The sequence below is a fragment of the Medicago sativa genome, chromosome 3 (assembly GCF_051527215.1).
Source record: "Medicago sativa cultivar Bolivia chromosome 3, Bolivia_mono, whole genome shotgun sequence".
Lineage (NCBI taxonomy): Eukaryota > Viridiplantae > Streptophyta > Magnoliopsida > Fabales > Fabaceae > Medicago > Medicago sativa.
In genome coordinates, this window is record NC_140751.1 from 66,273,826 (window position 1) to 66,293,614 (window position 19,789).

A 19,789-nucleotide genomic window follows, 5' to 3' on the forward strand; every position below is an offset into this window, starting at 1 on the left:
TTATTTCTGCTCCATCACATGCCTGCAAGTGCTATCATTATGAATGTCTTGATAACCACGAGGCACAATTACTTTCTCGTAGTCAGAATCTTCATTTTCAGACTCAGGTTCCACTCTTCCAGTCATAGCACTGACACGTTTAGCAGCATCACTATCAACATCTCCATCCGTTCCTTCATCATCAGACCAGGACACAACCATCCCTTTCTTTTGCTTTTTGAGAAAAGTTGCACATTCAGTTCTGATGTGACCATAACCTTCACACTCATGACATTGCACACCTTTGTATCGGCTGTTTTTCTCTTCATTTTTATCATACCTTTGATTACCTTGTTGCCTGTCAGTGTTCCATCTGATGTTCCGCCCATTACCTCTGGATCTGCTACTTACTTGTTTGAGAATCTTGTTAAACTGTCTCCCTAGCATTACAAAGTCCTCTGACAGATTCTCATCCTCTATGTACTCTTCCAATCCTTCATTATCAGCTGTGTTTGTTGTGAAGGCTATGCCTTTTCCCTTCTTCTCAGATCTGTTATCAACAACAAGCTCAAAGTTTTGAAGAGAACCTCTGAGCTCTTCCACCTGCATGTTGGATACGTCTTGGGTTTCCTCAATGGCTGTGACCTTCATGTCAAATCTCTTTGGCAGAGATCTGAGAATTTTTCTCACCAATTTTTCATCTGACAGTTTTTCTCCAAGAGAGTCAAAGGAATTGGCAATGTCAATGACATTCATGTAGTAATCATGTATAGTTTCATCCTCTTGCATTCTTAGACTTTCAAACTTGGTCGTCAGGAGTTGAATCCTTGAGCTCTTCACCTTGGAGGTACCTTCATGAGCTGTCTTCAGGATGTCCCAAGCATCTTTGGCAACATCACATTTTTTGATAAGTCTGAACATATTTTTGTCCACTCCATTGAAAAGGGCATTTAGGGCCTTGGAGTTTGCAAGAGACAGTTCATCTTCAGGCAGTGTCCACTCATCTTCTGGCTTCAAAACCGTGGTTTTGTTTCCATCTTTGTCAAGAACAACTGGATGTTCCCAACCTTTCATCACAGCCTTCCAAGTCTTGCTGTCAATAGACTTGAGATAGGCATTCATACGTGACTTCCAGTAGTCATAGTTTGTTCCATCTAGTAACGGTGGTCTGTTAACGAAACCTCCTTCTTTCTCCATATTGCCAGAATAGATCTCCTCTGGATCTCACCCAATAATAGGCAGGGTGCCTGCTCTGATGCCAATTGTTATTCTGGCACGTTAGACTTAAGATGTTCTAAACGATGTTCCAACACAGAACACAGTAAAGAGATGTTGTATATGATGTTTAGAACATTAAGCTAACAAACATACTCATAATAAAACAATATAACAGACAGGAAAGAAAAGAGAGAGAGAAATTGTTAACCCAGTTCGGTGCAACATCACCTACTCTGGGGGCTACCAAGCCAGGAAGGAAATCCACTAGTGCAGTCCGTATTCAAAAGCTCTCAGCAAACCACGTTTGCACTTATGACCTAGGACCTACCCCAACTAGACTTCAACCTAGGAACTCCTAGATCTGAGATCCCATCTCACTCCCTTACAACAGATCACAAACCCCTATGATTCCCAAATTACAGACTCAAATCAAATGAGGTTACCCTCAAAAATAACAACTTGCAACCTTGCTTAAAAGCTTAGATGCAGTTCACAATCTACCTAGCTCCTTGCTTAAAAGCTTCGGAGTACTGTACAATATTACAACTCAAAGCACAGTCCTAAACATGTATCAAGATGATACACGAAAGGCTCACAAGATATAAGACTCAAAACCTAAACAAAACTCTATTTTGTAAAACAATGTCTTGAATAATTCTTCAGGTCTTGCATCCTTCTTTATATACTGAAGCAAGGCGTGTCATTCCTTCAATCATGCTTCAGATCGGATCAGTGACTTATTGATTAAGCAACATGGACGGATATGGAAACTCCTAGAAAGTAGGCTCATTAAAAGTCACCTTAAAAATACTTTCCTAAGTCATTTTAACAATTCCTTAAGAAATCACATATGTTCTGATCTCCTCATAATTGCACACGGTTCAGACCAACACATGCTGGTGTGGATTCCTTCAATTTAGCAAGCGCGTGCGTAATCATAGGCGAAGCACAGAACGTACAGACCAGTTCTGGATGTTGGAACATTGTGTTCCACATCTGAATTGAATATTTGTTTTAGGCAAAAGTGAAGCCAACATACAAATATCCAACAGAGTCTCAACAAAAGATCTTTGGTGGATAATACCCTTAGAAGCATAAAAATCAGGGAGGAGAAATTCAGGGACATTATCAGATCTTATGAATTTAGGAGTGATGTGATAATGAGTGTTAATCAATGCAATAAAATTTTTGACTTGACATGAAACTTCTGGCTTTGTTTTGAGCAAAATGACCCATAAGAATCTACTAAAATCATCAAGAATGGTGAGGAAATACTTATGGCCATGGACAAAGTATGGGAAAGGGGACCCCAAATATCAAAATGCAACAATTCAAACTTAGAGGAAGCAACAGAAGTACTCAAATTATAAGGTAATTTTCTTTGTTTTGCAAAATGACAAATGCCACAAATGGCTTAATTATCACCTGAAATAGAAGAGTACAAATTATGCATCATGGACAATCTTTCATTAGACACATGCCCTAATCTATAGTGTCAGATTGCATTAGAAGGAATAGTAGAAATAGCAACATTGGAAGAAATTGAATTACAAGAGTGAAATGAAACTATATTGTAGGGATCAACAACAGGAGAAATGGAATGAGCCTGTAGAGGTGAAGCAGGAGTAGAGGAATGAAATCTATAAAGACCATCATAGAGATTACCCAAACCAATCATATTTTGTGTTTTCACATCCTGTATTACACATTTATCAGTCAAAAAATTAACATGATAGGATAGAGACTGACAAATTTTGGAAACTTATATGAGATTGATCTTGAAAGATGGTGGATACAAAAGATGATTAATATGAAAATGAGGTGAAAAGACAACAGTACCAGCATAATGAACAAGCACAGATGAGCCATTTTGTAAATTAACATTAATAGGCTTAATCTTATAATATGAATGAAGTAAATGCAATGAGGAGCAAATGTGTTCATTTGCTCCAGAATCAATGAGCCAGTGATTGGTTTGAACATGCAAAGAGCAAGATAGAACAATGTTTATACCTGAAGTCAAATCAATGGAGGAAGGGAAAGAGGAAGAAATATGATTGGTGCTAGCAGGGTTGGAGACAGATGTTGGAGGCACCAAAAAAGAATGTTGAAGCAAAGATACAAGGTGAACATATTGCTCTTGCATCAAACCAGTCTGGGAAATAGAAAAAGACCCTTCACTAGAGGTATGGGAATCCACAACATGCTCAGAAGCAACAGCGTTGGAAGAAGCAATAGGATTATTAGCATTGGGATAACCATGCATTAGATAACAATACTCCACAGTGTGATTGTTTCTATTACAAAAGGTGCAGTACCTAGAATTGTTCTTGAATTGAGAAGCACCAAAAGAAGATTTACCACGTGCAAAAAGCTTTCTTGCATCTGAAGCATTAACCAAAATACTTTAATCTTCAGTGGAAACATGAGGAGTAGGTGCAGCATTATTGCTTTCTTCTTGAATCACCATAGAATACACTTTGTGTTGGAGTAAGCCCTAATATCCAATCTATATTGATTGTGTTTGGCTTTGTATCATGATATTGATATAAATATATATTGTGAATATATAAATAATAAGGCATTTTTTTATTGATTTTGTTTTGCTTCAAAATAATAAAGTCCCTAGAATAGTTAGTCTGTTTAATGGAACATTAAGTATAACTTAATTGTGAGACCCCATTAAACATAAGGAAACTATTATTAAAGTATCTGTAGTCAAGCTTTATTGAGAAGTGGGATATCATTAAAGCATAGAGACTATTATGTGGATAGACTGATGATCACATCTCACAGATCATGGATAAAGAGTTATCAAGTCTACACATAGATATAAATATTAGGAGTAATATTTATATTGGATTGACCCACCATGAGAATACTACATAGTAAAAGTTATGAAAAATGTCATAAGATATTCTCATAGTGATAGTGGTGTATTCCACCCTTTGACCTGAAACCACTATGTACCCTAGATGTTGGAGTCGAGTGCTTTGTCACCATTCAAACATTGTTTGTAACAAGATGACTATAAAGTTGGTTGATGGGTACTCCACGAATCATGCTGAGGGACATGAGTGACCTAGATGGAATTTTCCCCTCCTACATAACAGGAGAAATGTCTACGGGCCCAGTATTGAACTGGACAAGGATGACATACTATGCCTTGTGTTCAATATAGACATGAGGGCAAAAGGGTATTATACACACAAACATTCTCATGGAAAAGGTTTCGTCAGATCACATGACATTCTCGTCACTTGGGTAGCAGTGATGTGTTGCTAGATACCGCTCACTATTTATAATATTAAATATGTGATTTAATATTATTGTCAACGTTACGGGAACCTATAGGGTCACACACAAAGGACAGATAGATGAGAGAAATAAATAAGTAAAACTTATTTATAAAATAATAAGTGAGACTTATTTATAAAATAATAAGTAGGACTTATTAGTAATTAAATAATTAAATATGATTTATTATTTAATTTATGAAAAATAGAGAAACGCGGTCCACCGTAAGGTACAATGTACTTAAGTGTTTGTTTTGCTGACCACACATGTGATTCTATAAATAGAACCCTTGTGCTGAAGCATTACAGACCTTTTTGAATGCTTAACCTAATTCACAAAAGTTGTGAAACCCTAGCCACCGCTCTCTAAACTTTGTTCTCTCTGAATCTCAGTTGGAATTGGCTAGCACCGGTCATCGGAGAAGTTCTGTTTGTGTGGACTGAGTAGAGGCATCGCTGCTTTGCTTTGCTCGTGATCAGAAGGATTTCTGCTACAAAGGTTCTGCTCTTCAAGAGGTAAACACGTGAATCTTAAAGTGTTTAAGTTTCTGTTTGATTTGTGATTAATGATTTAATCAAGATCCGTTTCAATGGGATTTCTTCCGCAAAGAGGATTAAAATTTTGAAAAACCCTCTTAAAATCCCTTCACTTTGTTTATGGAAGGAAGAGGATCCATAAGAAGAACTTGAGTTTTCACGACTGAAAAACTATCATTCAAACCAGTGAGGAATTGAATCACTTGATCCTCCATCCTGAAATTTCGAGCAACATGCATTGATTCACTACGACATGGATAAGGACAGGTACACATAGGCATGGAATAATGAGAATTGAGCTCCTCCCAAAGAGACTTCATCTATGTGAAGTAATCAAGCCCAGATTTATCACCTTGTTTCAAATTGTTGATTTCAGAACGAAGAGTAGCAACACGGATACGATCAACCTTAGAGAATCGTTCTTGCAACTCAATCCAAACGTTAATGGCGTACTCATGGAACACAGTAGTTTGAGCAATTTGAGGTGAAACATAATTCAAACTCCAAGAGTGAATAAGGTGATTGCATCGTTCCCATGCATTTCTATTCAAATCATCCATAGGAGGAATTGGAACAGATCCATCAACAAAAGAGAATTTGTACCTCGTTCCAAGAGCATGTTTCATAGAGCGACTCCATGCGATATAATTAGAACCGATAAGAAGTGGTGTAACCATAACGGAATTTGGTCCTTCACTAGGATGAACATAGTGAATGGAATCAGTGTTAGGTTGTTGAAGAATAATCGGCGCAACACGAGGTGGCATGGTGAAAAAGGAGAAAGAATCAACGAAGAAGATGAAGTGAAAAATAGAGTATGCAATGAAAATTCAAGAAGAAATAGAGAAGAATCACGAAGAATTCTTCAAGCAAGGAAAAAGAAGAAAAAGAGAAAGCTTGATGAACAAGCATCAATGGCGGAAGCGATAAAAAATGGATCGTAACTAACTTTCTCATGAAGAAGAGAGAGAAAGAAAAACTGATACCATATTAAGAAAGTGTGAAAATGAGAAACGATTCATTATATTGTAAAGTTGTTACATCAAGGTATTTATACAAATCCAAAATGTACTAACTAATGTGAAGTGTACTACAAGAAATGATCTAATTGTACTATACTAGCTAGTTTCTTGTACTGCAAGCTTCTGCATTCTCATTCTTCTTATCAGTTGAATCCTTATTGTGTAATACCACCGTAAAAGTCTCGGTCCCTAATTCCACAAGTGGTGAAACCCAGTCAAGTCTACACATGCATGTTTTCCCATAACATACACAGCTTAAATGTCGATCATCTAATGGGACAGCAAGAAGTTCACATGCGCCTCCCTTATACAGATGTCAGATACTCATGAATGCCTGAATATATCAAAAAGTTCAAGAATATATCTATTTTGGGTGAGAATTTTCTTCCCGTTTGAGTTGCCTTAGTCGCCCCATTCGGTCGACACCATATTCCTCCATCTGTTGCCTCTTCCTGATTTTGTTTTAAAAAACCATGTGCAAAAATTATAGACATGAAAGAATTATAATAGCTTTATTTGTTTAAGACAGATTCTTTTGACTTTCATTTGAATGAGTTAATACCTCATCTCTTCTTTCTTTGTTCCCAACAATGGATGCAATGGATATTTCATCACACAAGTATCTCTTATCTTCACTATTAGATTGAGTGACTAAAGAATGCTGACCTTCCTGCACTTCAGTATTAATGGTTCTTCATATTAGTATGTTCACATAGATGGTGACGAAGTTTCACAACATTATCACAATTCGGATCTATCCGTCTAGCGCTGGACACGCCAACCTCGACTTGACCTCTATTTAGTCCTCCTATTTCCAAAGGAAATGCATCGTCTTTTGATTCTCTACCAAATGTAACTAGAAGGATTCAGGAATTATTATTACTATACTCACTGGAGAGGACAAACAGAATAGGCACAATTCGACATTGTAACTAGAAGGATTCAGGAATTATTATTACTATACTCACTGGAGAGGACAAACAGAATAGGCACAATTCGACATGTCCAGATAATATTATGAATGCAGAACTTGCACGGATGCATCATGCATTGCAAAGATTCAATCAATTGTACAGAAAAACAAAGCAACATTAACTTCAACTGAATCCTAAACATGACAGACGAAGATCTTATCAAAAACACAGACAGAAGGACCATTCCCTTAAGCTCAGTTCATCTGGTGCAGAACATGAAGATCTGAAGAAACATGTCCACAAAAAAAAAAAATTGTAAAATATTTTACCACAATCTCATATGAAGACAGGTCTAAATTCCAAAAGTAGTAATAATGATAATAATGGAACACCTGCTTGAATCCCAGACATCAGAACATGTCCACTTGGGAGGAAGAAGAGCATCAACCGGCAACTTTCTCCATTTAAAGCAATCATCACATTGAGCCCTCCACGTATGAAATAGTTTACTACATACTCCAAACACAAGTTTAAATACGTAAAAAAAATAGCTTACCCATAAACTGTTTTCAGATTCTTTTTGGATGCTCCCTATTAGTATAATAGCTTACACAAACAATCTATACATATACAGAACTTATGCAAAGTTTCTCCCCGTTTTCTCTTGAACGGTAGAAACAACTCATACATAAGCACAAACACGATAAATGCTTATTTGATATTCTAGTGACAACAAACATGGATAGAGGAAAATATCAAACGGTTGTCAGCTGTTCAAAGAAACTTATAGCTAAGAGTTGTTGGTATAAACAACTTAATTTAGAATTTATCATATAAATGCTTATGTACAAGATATTCTATTACAAAACACAAAAGAAAGTCAAACTATTTTCATATCAAAACATAAAAGTACTTATACACAAGTTTCAACAATTTTTTTAAGAAATAACCTTACCTTCATTGCGAAGGTATCATATTAAAAATCTATACTTCCATTACTCTGATCTATTCAAGACTTTTCTGAACTAGAAACTACCAACATATATGTCACAACTGCAAATACATATTTGGCCAGTACCAAGATGTCAAACTGTTAAACGGAAAGCATCTCAACAAACGGCCAAATTTCATCGGTATTTTTCATTAACGTCATCTTACCTTCCCTTTTCCTGTGAAAGGATCATCTTCCAAAGATGTTTCCAAGGTACAAATACAAATGGACTATATATGTTATTACAGTAAGAAATTGAGGAGTATCACATGTACAAAAATCTCATTGGTCTCTGATTATCAACAGGACTTCTCAAATCTTAATTGCATTGGTAACCCTCTCACATTTTTCATTTATCTTTTGATACTTTCTCTTTTTGATAGATAGATGATGCATCTTTAATTTATAGTGCCTATTCATGTTAAACATACCAACCTTGAAGCAAATCATCATTTACCAATAAGTTTCTACAAACCGTACAATATGACAGAATCATAATTGTTCGGAGGTTTAGCTGTCACTCCTCCCAAATACACAAGTATTTTAAGGAAATAAAACATACGATACACACGCTCTTTATTACATAGAGAATACACTTCAGGGGAAATCATAAGCTCCTATAGCATATTGCTCAATCTTAGTATCATCATTCATGAAGTTCGCGAGTGCTGAAGTGTACGATGATCCCTTAATTGCTTTATACTCGTTCCACCAACGAATATAGCTGCTTTGCGCTAGAAAAATATCTGGCGACACTTCATAATCCTTGAGCAACTTATAAACATACACCTCAAATTCAAATAATTTCTTTAGTGTCTCTTCTTTCTCTTCGACAACCTTTAACTCTCTGCATAAAAGTAGAGCCTCTTCAACATGTGCCCAAAAGCAAGAATCTGTAGTCAAAATAGCCTCCACATTCTTTCTACGTGTATTGTTTGTATCACTTGTTGGATTTGTTCCCATCAACCATTCCTCCAACTGTTTGAAGTGTTTAGACCTTTTATTATGAACATAGTCTTTACCGCCTTTTCTATAGTATTCAGCAATAGCTAGAGGTTCAACCATTCTCCTGTAAGTAGTCCCGCCATATAACCAACGGGTACGAAAAGCTGCACCTTCTTTTTGAGGTTTCATCTGAACTTCTTCAACCATTTTCTCCCAGTAAATGGTGAGCTTTTTATGGAACTCAGCAACATCACGGTCAACCAGTGAGCTCATGTTTTTGTAGCTGTCATAGTACCCTATCTGTTGATTCTTAGTTGCCTTTTTGAACCATTCAAGTTGGGCCATATGTACCTTCACGTCATTCAATTTCTTGGATGGATAAAATGATATCTTCTTCTGGTGGATGAATATTTCTTCGAGTTTTTTTAACTTTGTTTCTAGATTATTGATATCAATGTTCTCCTGTTGCTGCTGCCAAGTCAATGTTAGAAATAAGGTCATGAAAATTTGGAGTTTACAGGTAGTAGCGTAGCTACACATAATGAGTCTAAATAAATAAGCGCAATTAGACAATCTTAGGCTTTTTTCTTAATTCACTATAATTATAACATGTAGCTCTCTAGTGAACCCCAATTATCCTACAAGCTTCGACATTGTGTGGCAGCTATGGAACTAATCGTCAGTCCAGAACTTAGTCAAATTTAAAGATCATGCACTGTGTTGTCAACTGATAGCCACACCTATTGAGTATTAGATATTTCTAGTTATTCAAAAAGAAATACTAGAAGATATTCACTTACCTGCATATGTGGCGTCAACCCTAGTTCCCGCAACTGCAAACTAATACCAGTTGCCAGTGAGTCCTTATTAGTCATGTTTTCAGCCTGAGTGGAAAAACCTAAATATTCTGCTTCAAGATAGAGAGTTTTTACTATATTTCCATAATCAACAGATTCAAGTTCTTCATTTTTATCATGGACTGAGGCCAACGCCACGAGAATTTCCAAGATAGAATCTGTGTTCTCAAGAGAAGTTGCATCAGAACACATGATAATAAATGTTCCAAAAGGCATGTAATTACTGGTTCGATCTGTAATGAAGAGCCTTGGAAGTGGGTTTTGTGTGACACAACGTGTATGAAACAAGAATCCCAAATAGAACTACGTGATATGGCTTGTTGCAATCTCCTATCACCAACAAGGGGTGAACCAAATGTGATGCAGAGTGGACGATTATTTCCTGAACCAACATTTTGTAATAGTGATATAACAAAGAGAGAAGCAATTGATCCTCCGAGACCATTTCCAGTAAAAATCAACGGAGTCGATAGATTGGTGAAACTATTAATCTGCATTAACATTGTTACATAAGGGATTGCAGGGAAAAGTCGATACGCCTAGAAAGAGAAGCCATGAATATGGTATAATACGAGGATGCAAGAATTTTTTAAATAATTATGGTACAATACAATCTAGGTATGTTATCAAAAATAATAAATATAAACATGTATTTCATACTGAAAAAAGATTTGTTAAGATATGTGCAGAAGACTATAGCAAGAAGGTCAGGGAGCAAAATAAGAAATCATGAACTCGGAAACTATGCAAACCAAAGAAATGGAGCAGATGCACAACAACTCAGTAGCAAGAACAAATAATGAGAAAGAGCTACGCAACTCCACAACTAGAGCGATAACAAGAAGATGATGTGCACTGTTTTTAAAATGAAATTTATTCAACTATCCTCATATGTTTACAACAACAAAAAACCTCTCATGACTATCTCAAACACCATCGTTAAAATATAAGGCATATAAATATTTCAAATCACAAGTGAGGTTTGCAAAATCACTTCTAAACACATCTGATAGTCTGGTACATGAATTGCTTCATCGATCATTGGTTTACAAATCATGTGAACAAAGCAACAGGCACTAATCCATGTTACTTCCCAAACTATCAATCCAAGTTGTCACTTTTCTTTAAGGTCATTGTTCATGCTAGAAGGAGCTAGATATGCAAAATGAAAACAGCAACACACAAAGAAAAGGGAACTTCTTTTCAACGTCATTGTCCTTTAATTTTTTGTTTTTTTTTTTTTCATTTTCTGATGAAATTATAAAGGTTAGGATCAAAACAAGTTGCAAGGTTAAACAATGCCTAATAAGAGTTTATATAGAATGTCACGATATAAAAACATAATGTGTTCACGCACCAAGCCTAATATAAATAGTATAAATTGTGATAGGGTGTACCGAGAAAAACATATTGAAGTGTGATAAGTGGGGGAAATCTTCACTAAGTCAGTTTTGACGGGTTGTGTTAGACCCAACCACGATTTTTAAGATGGTATCAAAGTCTCCACCAAGATCCGTTGGGCCATCTGCTATCAGGTTTCCGTTATCGGACCACCCACGATTTATATCCAAGCACCAAGCCCAGTAGTGTTGGGTGTGAGGAGGTGCGTTAAAGTGTCCCTCATCGGTTGATAGTGGGGACAATCCTCACCTCACAAGGTTTTGTGGGCTTGTGTTAGACCCAACCAGAAATTCTACCTAATAGTTCAGTTCAAAATTCTATTACAATAAAGAAAAAGGGTCAAAGATGAGATGTACCTCAATTTTCAACTTCTCTAGTTCCTGATGATTATCACGAAAGAGTGAAACTGCAGTCCTGTTAACAGAGAAATTTGGAATTTTCTTTGAACACATAAACTCAAAGTCAAGAAAATTATCTTCCTTAAGTTCAGTTGAAGAAACTAAATCGGCTTGAACATTGGAAGAAGTGGCCTTAAACGCTATAATTGTAAAATCTGAACTAGATTCTTCATCAACTTTCCAAGAAAGATCAATACCATCGTTCCAAACGATGTCTTCATTATCAGATGAGATAGCAGCCCAAGATTTACAAAGGATACTAGAACTTGTTACAAAAGATGCAAGTTCAATTCCACTGCCAAATCTGCATGAAAAAGAATCAGCAATAGTTACAAAGTTAGTTTCATTTATAACTTCAAGTTTTCAGGTAAATAAAAAGCTAAAATAGAAACAAATGAAGAAGTAATGCATGGTTATACTTATCATCATCACTTACAGTTTAGACTGTGTCATGCTGAAGTTCTTGGAAAATGATTGAAGATTATATGGTTAGGAAAGTGGTCTTTAAATAGTTGAAGGCATTGCAAAGAAGGGTACTAAGAGCATCTCCAATGCTAGAACCAAAATTTTGTTCTTCAATCACTTTTTGTGGGTCTATAGATGACACTTCACTCATTTTTACTCCAATGCAAGAATCATATTTGTGTTCTTATATTACTTTTTAGGGTCCCACAATAGACCCCACATATTTCTATTTATTTTCTTATATCACACATTTTTCCTTTTATTTTCTCTCTCCCTCTACTTTTCCTGACGCAAACCTGCTAGAACATGTTCTTCCTATGGAACTATGGAACTGTTCTCCACTTTGGCTTGCCATGTCACTCTCCTCCAATGGAGTAAAAACTAAGCACATGTTTTTGCCCTCTAAGGGAAGGCCCAAAGTGGAGTCAAGTCAACACACTGTACTAGTCTACTTTGTTTTAATTTTATTTTATATACTTTCTTGTAGATTTAATAGACTTAAATATGGAAATGGTCCCTGCAAATATCTGGCGTTTTGGTTTTAGTCTCTATAAAAATATTTTTTTGGTTTTAGTCCCTGCAAATATAGGATATTTGGTTTTGGTCCTTGGTATTTTGTTTTAACCCTTGTAAAATCATTTCATATTGAAATTGGTCCCTATAATATTCATTTTAGTCCTCATTTTGAGGTACTAAAATCAAATATTCTACATATTACAAGGACCAAATCCAATATGAATCAATTTTACAAGGACTAAAACAAAATACCAAGGACCAAAACCAAATTTTTTATATTTGTAGGGACTAAAACAAAAAAAAATATTTTTACAGGGACTAAAACCAAAATGTCAGATATTTGCAAGGACTATTTTCATATTTAAGCCGATTTAATAAATCTAGGTGGTCTTTTTTTTATATAAAAAAATCTAGGTGGTTGTATCATATTGTTCTCAGTTTATTTAAAAATATCAAATATATATTAAAATATAGATTTAGCGTTTCAAAGTCTTCTCTTCCAAAATGTAACTCGCAAACTCGCTCTTTAAGAGTAGGAATTTCTGAGGTTAGGATCAGAGAATTTCTGGGAATTTTTCAAGGACTAGATCAAGAGATGGCTCAATCAGACACAGTCATTATGCCTATTAGCTCTACAAAATGATTAAAGTCAATACTCACTTCTGCACTAGGACAAGACTTATAAGGTCTATGCTCCTAATTAGTTAGTTGCACAGTTTGATGCAACAAACTCAATGCTAACTAACCTAACAGATAGAAACAGTATCTACAACCATGCAGAAACATATAAACTATAACCAACCAATAACCAACTGAATATCCACAAGACTTAACAATCCCAACCATGCAATATTACAAAATCAGAAATATTTGGAAGGGTAGCTGCCACTCCTCCCAAATTCACAAGTTTTTTTTAAGGAAGAGAAAAATAACATATACACGCTCTTTATTACATAGTAATTACACTTCAGGGGAAATCATAAGCTCCTATAGCATACTGTTTAATCTTTGTATCATCGTTCATGAAGTTCGCGAGTGCTGAAGTGTATGAAGATCCCTTAATTTTTTTATACTCATTCCACCAACGAATGTAGCTGCTTCGTGCAAGAAATATCTCAGGGGACACTGCATAATCCTTGAGCAACCCATAAACATACTCCTCAAATTCTAACAATTTCTTTAGTGCTTCGTCTTTCTCTTTGACACCCTTCAACTCTCCACATAAAAGAAGAGCCTCCTCAACATGTGCCCAAAAGCAAGAATCTATAGTCAAAATAGCTTCCACATTCTTGCTATGTGTACTATTTACTATATCACTTGTGCGATTTTGTGAATCTTCCAATAACCACTCCTCCAACTGTTTGAAATGATCGGACCATTTGTTATTAACATAGTCTTTACCACCTTCACTATAGTATTTGGCAATAGCTAGTGGTTCAACCATTCTTCTGTAAGTAGTCCCTCCATATAACCAACGGGTACGAAAAGCTGAACCTTCTCTTTGTGGCTTCATCTCAGCTTCTTCAACCATCTTTTCCCAGTAAATCGTGAGTTTTTTATGGAACCCAACAGCATCATGGTCAATTGGTTGGTTCATGTTTTTGTAGCTGTCATAGTACCCTGCATTTTCATTCTTAGTTTTCTTTTTGTACCATTCAAGTTGGGCCATATGTACCTTCATGTCATTCAATTTCTTGGATGGATCAAATGATATCGTCTTCTGCAAGACAAGTAAATGTTAGAAATAAGGTCATGAAAAATTGGAGTTTACAGGTAGTATAGTGCAATTACACATAATAAAAACAAAACTTAACTTGACAAATTTAGCCTCTCTTTTTTTATAATACACTGTAATAAGAACATTTAGTTCTCTAATCCTCATTTCAGAACTTAGTCATGTTTAAAGTTCTTCACCCTTATCAAAAGGGTTGTTCTGTGAGGATTGAACCTTAACCGTTCCACTTACAAGTTCGGTGTCTGTTGTCAATGGAGGGCCACACCTGTTCAGTATTAGATGATTATGATTCTAGTTATTCAAGAAGTAAAAGATATTCACCTACCTTCATATATGGTGTCAAACTTAGTGCCCCTAACTGCAAACTAATATCAGTTGCTAGTGAATCTGGATTAGTCAAGTTTTCAGCTTGAGCCGGAAAATCTATCCATGTTGCTTTACCATGGAGATTTTTTACTATATTTCCATAATCAACAGATTCGAGTTCTTGATTTTTATCATGGACTGAGGCCAATGCCACGAAAATTTCAAAGATAGAATCTGGATTCTCAAAAGAAGTTGCATCAGAACACAGGATGAATGTTCCAAAAGGCATGTAGGTACTGGTTCGATCTGTAATGAAGAGCCTTGGAAGTGGGTCTTTGTGTGACACAATGTGTATGAAACAAGAATTCCAAATAGAACTACGTGATATGGCTTGTTGCAATTTCCTGTCACCAACAAGGGGTGAACCAAAGGTAATGCAGAGCGGGCGATTCTTTTTTGAACCAATGCTATGTAATAGTGATATAACAAAGAGAGAAGCAATTGATCCTCCGAGGCCATGTCCAGTAACAATCAATGGAGTCTGTGGATTAGAACTATTAATCTGCATTAAGATTGCTACATAAGTGATTGAAGGGAAAATGAAATACGGCTAGAAAGATAAGTCTAGATGCATAGAACGAGTATGGTAGAATACAGGGATGCAAGAATTTTTAAAATAATCACGGTAAAGTACGGTCTAGATACATTATAAAAAATTATAATAAATCTAAACATGTATTACATAATGCCAGACATTTGAAAAGAGATGTGCAGAAGACTAGAGCAAGAAAGGAGATTAGGGCAGCAAAATAAAAACACGAGAACTCTGAAACTAATCAAACCAAAGCAATGAAGCAGATGCACAGAATTCAGGAGCATAAAATACGAGCTAGATATGAGCTTGGGTGGCAAATTAGGAACGCGGAAATGCATAAAATGTGCCAACCAGACTAATGAAACAAATGCTCCAAATACAACAGCAACTCATCAACAAAGGATACACAAGCAGGCAAAGTAAAAATGGCCCCAGAAATGAGGATTTCCATCACAAACACCATTCTTAAAATATAAGGCATAAAATGTTTCAAATCACTTATAAACACATCTAATGGTCTAATAATCATGTCAACAAAACAACAAGAACTAATCAATGTTACATCCCAAACTATCGATCCAAGTTGGCACTTTTCTTCAAGGTCGTTGTTTAGGTTTACAAAATTAAAACAGCAAGATACCACAAAAGGAATCTTTTTTCAAGGTCATTGTCCCATTTACTTGATTTTATTTTTTAAATGAAATTATAAAGCTAAGGATTAAAACAAGTTGTGAGGTTAAACAAGCTCAAGGCTCGCGTCAAAAAGAGATAAGGCCTGAAAAGCGTTTATAAAGAGTCAAACTCCTTTTGCCAGAGAATATGTTGTTTATCCAAACAGGGCCTTAGTGTGTGGACAGAGTCTGATGTCATACCATATTTGGATAAACAGCTTATTTTGCAGGTTATGTATAAGCCATAAGTTGTTTTCATATGCTATCTAGGAGAACTAATGAAATTAAGCTGAAAACAGCTTATGAACATGTCATAAACCGTTTTCATAAGCTCCCTAAAAAGTCTAACAAGTGCTTATGTGAATAAGTTTCCCTAATACATACTTAATAGCTCGGTAAGCTTTACCAAATCTACACATAAAACTTTAGTTTTTTTTTAGCCAAATAGAAAGGTTAAATAATTCAGTTCAAAATTCAATTACAATCATAAATCAGAAAAATAATCAAAAAGGTCAAGGATGAGATGTACCTCAGTTTTCAACCTATCAAGCTCCTGGTGATTTTCGCGAAAGAGTGAAACTGCAGTTTTATTAAATGAGAAAATTGGAATTTTCTTTGAACACAGAAACTCAAAGTCAAGAAAATTATCCTCCTTAAGTTCAGCAGAAGAAACCAAATCAGCTTGAACACTGGAAGAAGCCTTAAAAGCTAGAATGGTAAAATCTGAACCAGTTTCTTTATCAAATTTCCAAGAAAGTCCAACACCATCTTCATAATTATCAGATGAAATAGTAGTCCATGATTTGCAAAGGATGGTGGAACTTGTTACAAAAGATGCAAGCTCAATTCCACTGCTAAATCTGCAACAAAAAGTTTTATTCATAAGTTAGTGTCATTTATATATGAGGTAAATAAATAAATAAAAAGCTAAAATAGAAAGAAATGAAAAAGTCATGCATGGCATGGTTCTATCATATATATATATAATCACATACAGTTTAGATTGTGTCATAGTGAACTTGGTTGGAAATGAAATGATTGAGATGATATGGTTAATTGAAGAGAATGGATGAAATTTTGATCATACAAAGATGAATTGATGAGAATGAAGGGATTGCAAAGAAAGAAGGAAGGGTGTTGTTATTAGAAGAAGACGTGAAGTGGAGTCAAGTCAACGCAATACTGTACAAGTCTTTGTGCTTTATTTATTTATTACGACCCAAAAAGATGTGTTTCACAACATCAGATAAGCTTAATTCGTACACTTTAAATATTGAAATGGAAAATCTAATGTAATTGTTGACAAGATAGTAATACTCCCCTCATGTCCATTTTATACGAAAAGAAATCTAAAATCATCAAAATCAAGACAATCACTAATTGTTTTTTTTGAGAGCAATCACTAATTGTTGTAATTTTTTGAATGTTTTTACAAATATATTTTTTCTATTAACATAAGAATCTATTTAGCGAGTGGTCTATAAAAAATAACATAATTACAAATTTATTATATTTTGAGACAAAGAAATAATTGTTCATTTTTACTGTTATGTCTAAATATGTCAAAATGGACTATTGCTTGTCAAAAACTTGTTTTTTAAGGAATGGATGAACAGGTAACTAACTCATGGTCGATTCTGAATAGACATTTCACAATTGTTCATAGTTCCGAAGAAGAAGAAAAAGGCTAAATTACACACGCGGTTCTTTAAGTTTTAGGTTTGTAGTAGATTAGTCATTTAAGTTATTTTGGTCACACATAAGCCCTCAAATTTGAGGTTTGTAACAAATTGGTCCTTTTAGTTATTTTAGTTAAATTGGTCCTTACACGTGACCAAAATAACTTAAAGATTAATTTATTACAAACCTCAAACCTAATGAACTCCCGATATAATTTAGCCAAAAATATTTATGGAAGTTACCATCCGATCAAAATTTATATAAAATAAAGTCGATTGAAAGTTATCACCTAATCGGTTGAGCTATTTGAACTTTGAAGGACCTATTGAACAACCGTCCCAAACCCATGGGATTGTAATCTAGAATCCTGGTCTTCTCCCAACAAGTTTTGTTCGTTCCCAACTGAAAAGTCCATAATGCCTCTGCGTGACTTAACTCACGCAGCTTTAACACATGTGTAACACCCCGTTTTCCCAACATATTAATTTCATAATAAATCAGAGTATTTTTCAATCATAAACGGAATGCTACACTTCTTAAAATCGTAAAATAGAATAGATAACAATTTATCCTTCAAAATTATTCAACTTAATCTTTAAAACTACGCAGCGGAATTAGTTCAACATCATAAAAGTCTTTGGCACGCAAGCCTCATCATAAAAGTCTCATAAATCTTAGTTCAATAATAATTCTTAAACTTCAAAAGCAATACGTAAAGGAACAAAAAAATAGTATTAAAATCCCCATCCCGTTACGTATCAGAGCATCCTAGACACGATGTGAGGAGTCTACTCACGAACACAGCTAGTCTTTATTACCTGCACATTACCCACGGTCGAGGCAACATATACGCAGAAGGGGTGAGATTTCTCAAACAATAATATTAAGCTTATAAATCATAAATTACATTTAACAACATAAACATCTTATAATTTAACAACTATAATTAAATACATAAACATCATCATTTATCTTAGCAAAATATCATCAAATAGCAGTCACAGTCATCGTCACATATCATCATACTAAAAGACATCACAAAGTAATTCGTTAAAACATCACAAAGTAATTCGTTAAAACATCACAACTTAACAACTTGACTTGACAATGCATCTAAACTCGACTATGCAACTCTTAACGTCTTAAACCATCTTGAATCATCATGAAATGCAAATGCATGTGGTACCATTTTAGGGCATAAGCCCTCATCGTCATGGTTGAGCAAAAGCTCCATCGTCGTGGTTGAGCAAAAGCTCCATCGTCGTGGTTGAGCAAAAGCTCAATCGTCGTCGTGGTTGAGCAAAAGCTCCATCGTCGTGGTTGAGCAAAAGCTCCATCGTCGTGTTTGAGCAAAAGCTCCAGGGCATAAGCCCTCATCTTTAAATGAGTATGCATGGACTCAACATCTTACGTCTTAGAAACTTCATGAACATCTTACAACTCTTTGACTTAGACCGACACTTACATCTTAAATAAGACTCAACAGTATATGCAACATATAAATAATTCATCTCATATCAGCATCATAGTACAACAACATCAAATGATAATCAACAACATCTTAAACATCGCATCAACATAAGCATCATAATTAACACATATAGTGCATAAATAACAATATCACATCTTTATATAACCCGTCTTTAAATCACACATCTTCAAATAACACATCTTTAAATATCACGTGGATTTTATAATTCAAATGTGATCAAATCCAAATAATTAAAATCATAGTATTCACATAAATATTTAAGAATGCTTCAAAGTCCATTAGCAAGGAAGACAACAGTAGCGACCAAAAATAATATAGTGAAAAGAGAAGAAGTAAAATTCACACCAATATTGATATATATTTAGCAAACCCCATAGGTATGATAAGAATAAAAAAGGTATACATGTATAGAAATATCGAAGAGCCGAAGTGAACGAATCCGAAATTGAGTTATGTCGTGCAAAATTTTATGAAACTTTGATCAAGCAACTTAACCAAATAAATTAATAAAATTTTGAGGAATCTATTTTATTTTAATTGAAAATTGCAACACATAGTCATATATTAACTAAATAGTGATCATTGATAAAATACTCAATGAATTGATGAAGAATACATGCATAGGAACAAACAGCATATAAATATAAAAATGCCAAAATATTGAACGACAATTTACGAAAAACATATACATGCCAAAAATCGAACGACATAAAGCAAACAATTTTCTCAATTTGGATTTAACTGATGAACCGAAGCACATCGATCGCAAAA

The 19,789-nt window shown here is 35.0% G+C and overlaps 4 protein-coding genes across 5 annotated transcripts; all 4 read right to left on the reverse strand.

The window, feature by feature from the left end:
* On the reverse strand, positions 1-1,176 carry LOC146939300 (uncharacterized). Its single transcript, XM_085749761.1, has one exon. It carries the CDS (start codon positions 1,174-1,176, stop codon positions 1-3), a length of 1,176 nt encoding a protein of 391 aa, XP_085605887.1.
* Positions 1,177-2,692: 1,516 nt separating this feature from the next.
* LOC146939301 (uncharacterized) lies at positions 2,693-5,797 on the reverse strand. The gene is made up of 3 exons (XM_085749762.1): positions 5,383-5,797; positions 3,032-3,582; positions 2,693-2,893 (listed from the first exon to the last, which is right to left on the reverse strand). Exons 1-3 carry the CDS (start codon positions 5,795-5,797, stop codon positions 2,693-2,695), a joined length of 1,167 nt encoding a protein of 388 aa, XP_085605888.1.
* A 2,581-nt stretch (positions 5,798-8,378) lies between these two features.
* LOC146939302 (senescence-associated carboxylesterase 101-like) lies at positions 8,379-12,034 on the reverse strand. Of its 2 annotated transcripts, none has more exons than XM_085753039.1 (4): positions 11,995-12,034; positions 11,517-11,862; positions 9,703-10,250; positions 8,379-9,370 (listed from the first exon to the last, which is right to left on the reverse strand). In XM_085753039.1, the coding sequence occupies exons 3-4, from the start codon at positions 9,973-9,975 to the stop codon at positions 8,555-8,557; spliced, it is 1,089 nt and encodes a 362-aa protein (XP_085609165.1). In that variant the 5' UTR covers positions 9,976-10,250; positions 11,517-11,862; positions 11,995-12,034; the 3' UTR covers positions 8,379-8,554. The 2 variants fall into 2 exon arrangements, with proteins under 2 accessions (XP_085609165.1, XP_085609164.1); XM_085753038.1 differs by having other exon boundaries at positions 8,379-9,373.
* Positions 12,035-13,306: 1,272 nt separating this feature from the next.
* On the reverse strand, positions 13,307-16,963 carry LOC146939303 (senescence-associated carboxylesterase 101-like). The gene is made up of 4 exons (XM_085753040.1): positions 16,842-16,963; positions 16,376-16,706; positions 14,600-15,142; positions 13,307-14,259 (listed from the first exon to the last, which is right to left on the reverse strand). Exons 1-4 carry the CDS (start codon positions 16,856-16,858, stop codon positions 13,507-13,509), a joined length of 1,644 nt encoding a protein of 547 aa, XP_085609166.1. The 5' UTR covers positions 16,859-16,963; the 3' UTR covers positions 13,307-13,506.
* Between the last annotated feature and the right edge of the window lie 2,826 nt (positions 16,964-19,789).